The sequence below is a fragment of the Gavialis gangeticus genome, unplaced genomic scaffold, assembly GCF_001723915.1.
Source record: "Gavialis gangeticus isolate Ggan-Ray unplaced genomic scaffold, GavGan_comp1, whole genome shotgun sequence".
In the NCBI taxonomy this organism is placed as follows: Eukaryota; Metazoa; Chordata; order Crocodylia; family Gavialidae; genus Gavialis; species Gavialis gangeticus.
This window is the reverse complement of record NW_017729006.1, coordinates 16,038,501-16,049,096: the sequence shown is the minus strand read 5'-3', so window position 1 is coordinate 16,049,096 and position 10,596 is coordinate 16,038,501. Positions and strand designations below refer to the sequence as shown.

Below are 10,596 nucleotides of genomic sequence, written 5' to 3'. Positions count from 1 at the left end.
ATAGCTGTATTAGGCTGCTCAAGGATGGAACGACCTTGATTTAGATTAAGGCATTACATTTTCCATACTATTCTCTATTATTTCTTAATATTTCCTGATAGGTTGTGCTTTATCGACTACCACCATGTTTAATTTATTTGGCTACTGAGATTTATAGGCACATTTTATAGGAGGCTTACGTTTTAGTGCCATTATAGCACATAGTCAACTACTTGAACGGGTAGGATTAAAAAATGTACAGAATGTTGAGTGACTTTGTTGCTAAAAGGTTGTAGAGGAGAAACAGTTGGGTTTGAAACAGCATCTCAGTTTCTAAGGAAGGAAAGAGTCTCATTAAAGATAGGGAACAGGAAGTGATGAGTGATTCAAGGAACATCATAATCTCAGTGAAAAGAAAAACATACTGTTGCTAGAGAACAGATTAAAAAACTCTGGAAGACTGGAGTGACTGATTAAACCACGCAGTGACTGAGCTGCTGATTTCCACAAATGTGTGGTATCACCATAATGTGTATAATATCTCAAGACATGCCACATATCAGTTGATACTTAGAACCCACTGTCATGCTTATCATGTGGGCAAAAATGTTATCACTAGGCTTCAGCATGACTTCTGGTTGTGAAAGAGTAGGCAACTGGGTCTAGATCCATACAAGAACCTGTGTGTAGTGATGTTCACCTGATATTTAGGAGCAGAATCTTCAGTCCTGAATGACATACCTAAACTTCCTATATATGGCCTCAGAATGGGATCTGCAACAGCCAGCACACTGAGCAGGGGGACACCTAAGCTAGCCCAGAGGAGATGCTGTGTAGATAGAGGTGCACAGTAAATTCTGCCCCCCTCTGGGACTTGGGCACCTCCAGCCACTTCACAGCCTCTTCTGGAGCTTGCTACCTACCTTGTTGCTACCAAAAATATGCAGCCAGCATTTTTCTCTCAAAGCATGCGGCCCCAGAAGGAGCAGGTGTGCCACCCTTTTATTTAGTAGTTGAAGCACCTGCTCAGGTTGTAGGAGACCCAAATTAAATTTTGATCTATGCCTGAGGGGGTTCAACCCCACATTTGTCTCATCCCAGGAAAATGCTGTAGCTATCAGGATGTGCACTTTTCTGGGGTGGAGTAGTCTCGACTCTTGTGTTGATGCTTTTCCTTTCTGTAGGAAACAACTGACAATTCACTGGGCCACAAGAGGGGACAAGAAGGAGTCTGACTTTGTGATTAGGACACATGCCCACAGAGCCAGCCTTATGGGTGGGCAACGTGGGTATCCACCCAGGGTGCTATGGTTAGGGGTGTATCCCACGCGCACACAGAGCATGCACTCACAGCAGCACTCTCTTCCTGCACTGCCCTGCCCCAGCTGCTCCCCACCCCAGGCAGCAGAAGCCGGTCCAGAGCACTGCAGGTGGCAGCAGCGGTGCCTGCCCGCCTGCCTATCTGGCACACTATGCCACTCTGCCTCCCTGACAGACTGCGCCACATGGCCCTGCCTGCCTGCAGCAGTGCTGTTGACATGGGTGGAAAGTGCAGGGGCATTTGGGGTAAAATACAAGTTCACCCAGGGCACCATTTTCCTTAGGCCAGCGCTGCTTGCCTGAGAGGAGATACTCTTGAGTTCTGATTTAATGGACTGTTTCATATAAAATACATAAACAGTCCTTGGAGAAGGAGCCAGAACCCAGGACTCCCACTTCTCAAGGGAGTGTCCTACCCACTGGACTGTTGTGTAAAAAGGAAACTTATCCCTTGTGGACCTGTATTCAGTAGGTGCTCTGCAAATGCCTGCCAGATCTAGTCCCTTCAAGAGACACAGGCAGAGGAATGTCTGGCTTGCAGATTCTAATCAGGCTTAGTCATGAGAGAGGCATGCTTAGCCCTGACTAGTCTAAGGCAGTTCTGGGCACCTGCAGTGGACTGCTGCCAGATTTGCAAGCCAATCCCTTAATGCTCAGGGGCTGCTAGTGTCAGCATGCTGTGTTGGTCCAGCACAGGTGTGGTACAGCTGAGAGCTCACATATCTCACTCTACTGAAACAAACAGTATATCCATTAATAAGACCAAACCCAATACACACATAAGATGTGGCAGAAGCAGGAAAGAGCTTTGTTGTACTATGTATGCACGCTCAGCCAGCTAGCTGTAATCAATCCCACTTTCTAGGAACCTACCTCTTTGCAGATATTGTATTGGAAGCCAGGTCCCTAACTTAAGGCAGTGGATTCCATTATGGTAGAAAGGAGAGTAAAAGTTAGGCACTATAATACCAAGCACTTCCACACCCCAATCATTTTGTGGGGTTAGTCCATAGTGGGCTTCATTTACATGAGACACTTACTGCGCAGTAGCCTAGTAACACTGTGCAGTAGTGTGCTGGTAAAAAATTGCACTCATATGCTACTGCGCAGTGTCATTAGGCTACTGCACAGTAAGCATCACAAAAAAAAAAAGTGCGCTGGTGCTACTGCGCAGTAGTGTGAGTTACTGCATGTTTAGTTAGTACTTCATTAAGCAAGTACTAAACTAAATGCACAGTAACTACTGTGCATTAATGAATGTGTAGATGCACCCAGTGACTACCAAAGGGTTAATCTTTGCAAGGCCTTGCTGCTGCAGTCAGCTGTTTCAGAAAAGAGCAGCTGTCAGTCCTCAGCATGACCACACAGGTGTTAATATCTCACAAATGCACTTCCCTGAACTGCATCTGACAAAAAGCCAGAGCTGGGAGAAGATTGTGGGGGTACACTAAAACAGAGTTCTCATGAAAGCAGCCTGACTAAGAGTTGGGGAAAACTGCAGAGGACATGCAAGCTATGCATGTCCAATTCAGAATGGTGAGATCTGGGGGAAGCCAGTACTAGTTTAAACTAACAGAGAAAGACTAAGTTCAGGTAAGGCCAAATGTGCTTAGGCTTTTCTTGTTTTAGCCCTTTTCCTCTGCTAAATTCCTATCATATTTTTGGAGCAGCTGCCCTGAGTCATCACATTTCCTTCTGGTCTCATATAACTGTGGGAATTCCTTAGCTGAATCCAGATGCGATTGATGTAAATATGGCTAGTGAGACAGACAGTATGATCCAATCTAAAGTGAAGTGTTTCACTGCACCTGCTGTATGAAACAGGTAGTCTTCAACAAAACTGACCATACCTGGTGAAACTTGCTTTATAAGCATTCAGTAAATGATAGTTCAACAGGTCTTTTGCTTAGAAATACCTTTATTTTATAAAGCCACAGTTTGTTCTGTAAAGTTGTACCACACTTATAAAAAAGAGGTTGACAATTCGTAGGAAAAGAAAAGGCTGAAAACATATCTCATAATTCAGGATTACACAAAGGTTATATTTATAATATATATATTTATTTATTTATTTATAATTTGGAGACAATTAAGATGGAACTGCAATACAAGCACAGGTATGTGTTGGGGGTCATATTTCAGACACTTGTTCATGTCCTACAAATAGTGTTTCCTGACAGAAGGGGTTAACAAGGACCATCCCACTGTCTCTGTAATCACCATTGGCTGGGGAGCGTGGCTCAGAGAGATGATCCTAGGAGAAAGAATAAAAAAAAATATGAATTGTTTCAATGCTGCCATCTCTTCTCAGCGTGCAGTACAGTGTGTTGCTGTGCATGTCTTTGGAATAAAAAGGAATTTATGGTTATCTAATAAGAGGCTGTAGAGCTCTTATAAAACCACAAGGGGCCCTAATTTTGCTAAGTAACCCTTTTTCCACAGGCCAGTGCAATTCCTGGATGCTGTATTGTAGAAAACAGGTTTTACAGAGGTCACAGACCTCAATCAGGAGGTCAGTTTTCTCAAATTGGTCACCAAAAATTAAATTGGAGGCACCCTAAATTAGAGAGAACTTTGTACAATTCCAGCCTTTTTTTTTTGCAACGAGAATTTCTGAATTCTGTATTTGTGATTCCTACCAAGTCAGTTAAAGAAGAGACTTCCTCCAACCTGTAAAAAGGTCATTTAGAAGCAATTAGAAAATGCCAAATATACAATATAATGCTCTTCAGCAATGTATACCCTTTTCACTTGAAACTGGTGATGAGAGTGAAAAAATGTTGTGGCTGGTAGCCTGGTGTTGACTACTGGCATTTAATAATATAAGACACTACAGAGTCCCAAACTGCAATTTACTGGCAGAAAAAAAATCAATATAAATGGGGTTTTTAAATTATTTTCACTTCAGAAAGAATCATGTGCTCCTTAGAGGGCTGCCGTATCTTATTTCTCCATCTAGATGCTTTTGCATAACTTCACAGTTGCCAGGTAGAGGTCATAGATATACCAGGGAGAGGGGAGGTTAGATTTTTAGGGTCTTGCAGTTGAGTCTTAGCTTTGGTTTCAGCCCATGTAGCTAAGGATCTGTCCACCTGCAGGATATTCTACAAGTGTATGTTCAGCTCAGGTTTAAATTATTTAAATAATAGGGTTTCCATTACTACTACTTCAGGAGATTATTCTACATACTAACAGAGCTCACTGTTAGGAAACTGCCTCTTTGCTTTTTAAGATCAGAGTTGTGGTCCTGTTTTAACCTGAGTTAGTTCATTGCCCATCAGTTTAACTAGCATAACTGGAACAGTTCTCACATTGGTGAGCACCTGCCTGTTTGACTGGTCCTACTAAAACCAGTTAGATACCTAAGTGCTGATCAGTGTAAATGCTTCCTGATCATAGTTTTTACATATATGGAACTTACATCCCCTAAATATTATACTGAACAAGCCAGAGGCATCTCCTGAGAAGTGGGTGCTCAGACACCCTTTATATTGTTCATTTCTAGTGTTCCCATCATCATGATATATGGGCACATTGCAGAGATTAAGATGAACCTCTGTAAGGGGTAACTGGAACACAGATAACACAAACACAGCAACCACTTTCTCTCATTGATGAATTGATACACTTAGGCTTGTAGGTCCAAATTAAGCTAAAGCCAAAGGGAAAAAATGTATCCTGTTCCGCTTAGCTGCAGAGGTCAATCTTAGGGGCATACAGCAAGAGCTTTTGGAGAGAGCCTGATTGCAACAACAGGGCATTTGGACAAGAAATTCTTTGACCCAGATGAAATGTCCCAGGGTGGAAAGAGTGTTTCCTTGGACATGTGTAAGGTTTCCAAAGTTTTATTTATATTTATTTAGTGAAACACTGGTCTTGGGACTTGTTAGCATGCAACTGTGATACCTCTGAAGTTTCAAGGGACTGGATCTCTCTTGGTAACTCTACAGCATGCCTGTTGAAGTAGTCCATTGTGATAGCATTATTCCAATAGCTTAAGTTGTTTTCTGGGTTAGACGTCTTTTTCTTCCTCCTCATGCAGCATACTGTCAGTAGAACTGCTGTTAACAGAAACATGTCAAGAATGTGATTATTTCGGTGAGACAAGCAGTCAGTGATTCGGGCTTGATTGCTTTTTTTTACCCAGGAAAGCCAAAGCCAGATTTGGATTTGGAATACCCTTTTTAGACTGTCACCAAAGTCAGTGGAGTAAGATGCTACTAAAATGAGCTTATGAGCAACTGTATTATAATCTGCACTATGCAGAGTATACTTTGACCTTAACAGAATCTGAAATATTTACTTTTCTTTTGAGGTTGTCTTTAAAACTTACAACAAAATCACACCTTTTGCTATGTAACTGGAAGGCCTAAACAGAGCTTCCTCAAATCCCCAGAACAGCAGAGTAAAGTAGTTTATAAAGGCTGTACTGTGCAGATCTTGTTCTATGGGTTATTGTTTAGATCCTGAAAGGCTGAGCAAACCAGAAATTAGATACCTAGGCAAATGGGCAGATCTTTCCTATTCATCTCAGATATGGATTCCATGAATACGTTGTGTTCAGCAGCAAAAGCCTCTTCTCCAAGCTTCAGCCAGCTGCTATCTGGGGCATAATTTGGCTTCTTTCCACTTTTCTGTGAAGCATCAGATTAGCCACAGCTGGAGACAGGGTACTGAGTAGAGTAGACCCATACTATGAGTTGGTCCATAGAATCCTACTCAGTGCACAGCTTGCATGCCTTGTTCACATGGCCAGAAGCAGACTGATACCAGTTTTGGGGCTTGGGTAGAACTTTCCCTCAGGCCAGATTGGAAAGGCTCTTCTCTTTCCTCTGTAGCCACCTTTCTCTACAGCATGGTGTAGTATTTGCCTACTAGGATTAAGGATCACTCACCTAATTAATTTTCTGTAGGTGGCAACTGTAATTATATTCCAGGGCCTTAAGCATTGGTGCCATCTTGATCTCTCCTATTCTCAACCTGTGGGACATATTCATGTGTTGAGCACTGAACTGTTTGGCTTAACTCAAGTCTTTGGACTTGTTCTGAGGCAAAGAGGACAGACTAGTTGAATGCAAGCTAAGACACAGAACACTATACACAATATATGATGATGAAATCTGTATTATGAGTAGAGTCAATTTAATCAGCTTCCATACCATGCACTTCTAATGCAAAAATGGTTGAGAGTTTTTGGGAGCTACTCAGTATAATCAAATTGTTCTGATTTGGACAAGGAGGTTTAATATTTTTATCACTTAAAATAACTTCAGAACCTTGACAATATTATTTAAGCTAGGCACACACCTTATGTGCCCTCTTCTCAATGGCCCATTCACTAGTGGATGTTAAACAAAGACAAAGATTTTGTTTTTAGTTGGATTCACAGCCTTCTTTGTTTGCAGGCTTACTATGTGCCTGTAAAAATAAAGTGCAGACACAATCTGATTGCTTGTATATTTGAACAATCTGTTTTATATCAACAAGCAGGGAGTTGTACCTGTACCCACTCTCATGGATGTATACCCACTTTGTTTTGCAGACACCCACCCTTGTGAAAATGTACTCCATGATGTCTACATCCATGGTCAGAGGAAAGGGCAGAAAAAATGTTCAGGAATTGAAAAATATGTTATTTTTCTTAGCTCTGGTTCATTTTTTAAAAAGAATTATAGCCTAAGGGGAAAGGAAATAATGCAGAGAGGTCAGATATGCTTTGTATGTTTTGACAAACATTGCAACTACCCATTTTCCATGGGTCTAATTTCATCTTCTTGCATCTACTGACATAAAATGTCAACACAAGAATGTAAGGCTAGAGCTCAGTTTAAAATAACAGAGTTAGCTATGACAGAAAAATTGTTAATGGGTTGACTTCAGGCAATTTTTCAAAAGAAAAAGGTAAGTTTATAGTATCAATTTCTATATTAAAATAATAGGAAAATCTCTTAGCTCATGCCTATACATTATGAAACACCAGGCCATTATAAGGCTTACTGTCATGCACACTTTGACTAATGTTTCTTCAGTGTATCTATGGCTAATATCCTTACTCTGAGAGCATACATTTCTTTAGAGCCTGATCGCTTAACTTTCTCTCATGGTGGTGATCGCATTGGCAGACAAACCCATCAAAGTATCTGGAAAGTCTGCATAAGTAAACTGTTGTCATCACAATGGATGAATAATGGGACACTTGCTCTGTTCAGTTACAGAATGTCAGAGACTCTTAGCTATCTCTATCTGTCCTAGAGGCATGTTAAGGCCTCTTTTATACTACAAAACATTTCCAGAAAAACTTTGAGGGCATCTACACCCAAAGTTCTTCTACAGCAGCAAAACCCTCCAGTTACGCCATCTTTGCCAAGTGGAGGAGGGCCTCTACCAGCTGCCACTGTCCCTTCAGCAGCTGGTACCTTCCCAGAATGCACTTTATGCTCTGGCAGCATAGCTGCTGAGTAGAGCCATGCAAAGGCTCAGAAATGCATGAATGTGTACGTGGCTGGGTAGTGGTAGTTGCTTTGTGGCAGCAGTTAGTTGTAGACAAGTCCTATGACCAGAAAACGAAACAGAATATTTAGTTCTCTCCACTGTTAGGTTATGTAAAGAGCAGTGTATCGGATAGTTACCCTTCAATTTTCCTAGGTGTTACTGTTTCAGGTCTTCTCTCTAAATGCCTAAGACAGACAGTATTTTCAAAGATGCCTGGGGACATAATTACAGGAATCCCAGTAAAGCCAATGGGAGATGTAATCTTTTGAAAATCCAAGGTTTCTCTTTATAAAGTTGTATTGCCATTGTCAACAAAATGTCAGGCTTGTCTCTAGAAGCTGGAAAGCAATCATATTATGACTAGAAACAGGGTTGTACTTATTCCAAAAGGAACTGGTATCATAAATGTTTCTTGAGCTACCTTTCACCATTTGATCTTCCTGTATGAAATGTATCATTCCTCCTTCCTTAGTTATGTTTTTGCTTCTGAACTTAATGCATGGTAGAGCTACTATACTGAAACCCTTGGAATATGGACTCCAATAGATCAAGAAACCTTCAGATCAGGTTTAACTTGTGTAGCACCAATAAAGGATTCCTTCCACTGTCTTTACAAGGTGCCTTAATTTTCAGCAGCAGAAACCAGGTTTAGAAAGGATTTCTGTCTCTCTGCTTACTTCATCCTCAGCCTCTCTTTTAACCAGGGTGTCAGTCGGTGTTAACTATTGGTATAGTATTTTATTTTAATTCACATAACAATAGTAATTCATATTTGTTATCTAGGTGTACAAATGTGCTTTACAACCCTGGTTATAAATATAATTATATCCATTATACAAATTTGGAAACCAAAGCCTTGACTCACATAAATAACTTTTCTAAATAGTAATAACTGGAATGGAATTCATGTTGTGCCCTAATCCAATGTTCCATACATGAATTAATTGTATGATCCCAGCAGACAGGTACCTTCTTTTATAGAAATACCCGGAACCTTTTTATGCATATAACTGAGGCTATTAGACAGGACATGTTAAGAAATGTTGGAAGGAGGAAATAAGAATAAGGATTACAATTTAGCAAAAAAACAGAAGCTGCAGCTCCAGATACGTCTTTATTATGATGCATCTGATACCCTTGGGAGGACCAGATGCTAGGATTGCTGAACTAATGCTGCAACATTACATTTGAATGAGTCCGTTCGGATAATATAAAGAGAAACGCCAGCCTTATCTCCAAAGTTCACTTGAACCCTATCCGAAGTTCAAGGCTTAACTACCTTTTCCTTTTGTTGTTTTGCACTTTTGCATACCTCCTGGACAGAGAAATGTATATTAATGATCTGAGCACAAGACTATGTGCCAAGAACACCTGAGATGAACAATGGTTTCATTTTGAGGCCCTGAGGCAAATTACTTCAGTGTTGTATCTGTTTTTCCATCTGTGAAATGGGGAAGAACAATAGCAATGGAGCAGTAGAATCAAATATTCCTTAAGCTTTTCAGAACATGGAAAGAACCAATTCATAATTTTTAAGGTGAGAAGAGGGACCATGATGATGATCTAGTTTGACCTCAAGATTAATGTGGGACATAAAATTATACCAAGTAGTTTTTGCATCAAGTCCATAACTTCTGTTTGAACAACAGCATATTTTTAGAAAGACATCCAGTCTTCAAAGCTAGGGACAGACTTTCAAAAAGCCTGAGCCTGAATTCATTCAATCTTTGCAGGTTAGTCTAACCTGCATAGATTGAACCAGTTTGCAAAAGAACAGACATTCACTTTTGACTCTGGAAATGCAGGCACATGCCTGCAGTGGCTCAGGCCAGAAGTTGGGGAGAGCTAGAGCAAGCCCTCAGCTGGAGGGAAATTAAGTTGAGGGAATGGGTGTGGTCAGGTCCAGGCAGGCCTGAGTATGATTGGGGAGGGGTTTAAACCTCCACCCTGGCCTTCAGGTAACACAGCTGGGCATAGGCAACTGGTAGCAGGAACACAGGAGGGGAGGGCATGTGCCTCCCCTGAGATAGGCCTTTGACTTGGCACCACTCAGGACAGCAAACCATGGCCCACAGAGGTGGGTGGAGAAGCTGAGGCTCCTCCTGCAGGGCCTGCAGCAGCCTTGGTTGAGGTTTGGGCCCACCCCCCAGCCCATGGGGTGGAGGTAGCTTTACCTGTGTTCTGGCCAGTGGTCTGTAGTTTGCTGGGCCAGCCACTTCGAGTCTGCAGTTTACAGTCCGCAATTGTGCCTTCCTAAACTCAGGAGGCACCAGTCACCCCTGCAACTGGGGTCTGCCTGGAGGGGAAGGGGGGAAGCAGCTTGTGCCAGACCCTGGTAGCCTTGGAAGAAGTGAGGTTTAATTCCTACATTGCAGGGAGGGGGCCCACACGGGTACCAGTCGGCTCCACTTATGCACCTGGGGCTGTCCACTCAGGGCCATGGTGGCCTGATGCCAGTAGCCTGAGAGGAAAGTGGGGGGGGTTGGTTTAATCCCTCCATCGCAGGCAGCAGCAGTAGGGGCACCAATGTGGTGGCCTGGGCCAAGTCTCTCCAAAGAGCAGCCAGCCGCCCATAGGGAACGGGTGGGGAGGGGGTATGTGACTTGACTGCAGTGGGGGGAAGCTAAGTCTAGTTATGGAGCCCGTCTCACCTCTACCTCCTGCTGCAGCAGTGTGACCTGGGCTAGGGAGGTCCCAAGGGGCAGGGGTCAGTGCCCACCTCCTCCAGCCCCACATCTAGGCCATGGTTTACAGGCTGGCTGCGGTTGCAGTGTGGCTCCCCCCCCCCCCCCCCCCCCCCCCCCC

At 42.6% G+C, this 10,596-nt stretch overlaps 1 protein-coding gene and 1 long non-coding RNA gene across 7 annotated transcripts in view; one reads left to right on the top strand and one right to left on the bottom strand.

Annotated features, from left to right (window-relative positions):
* LOC109291763 overlaps nucleotides 1-8,399 on the top strand; it is a 13,912-nt gene extending 5,513 nt beyond the window's left edge. The window contains exon 2 of the long non-coding RNA XR_002095946.1: nucleotides 6,842-8,399. This is a non-coding gene — a long non-coding RNA (uncharacterized LOC109291763). The remainder of the gene's footprint in view (nucleotides 1-6,841) is intronic.
* Nucleotides 3,339-10,596, bottom strand: part of TMEM108 (transmembrane protein 108) — a 331,954-nt gene continuing 324,696 nt past the window's right edge. For all 6 annotated transcript variants that reach the window (XM_019508860.1, XM_019508862.1, XM_019508861.1 and 3 more), the window contains 2 exons: nucleotides 5,206-5,360; nucleotides 3,339-3,553 (listed from right to left, as the gene is read on the bottom strand). In XM_019508860.1, the coding sequence (XP_019364405.1) occupies nucleotides 3,431-3,553; nucleotides 5,206-5,360 (278 nt within the window). In that variant the 3' untranslated portion in view covers nucleotides 3,339-3,430. The remainder of the gene's footprint in view (nucleotides 3,554-5,205; nucleotides 5,361-10,596) is intronic.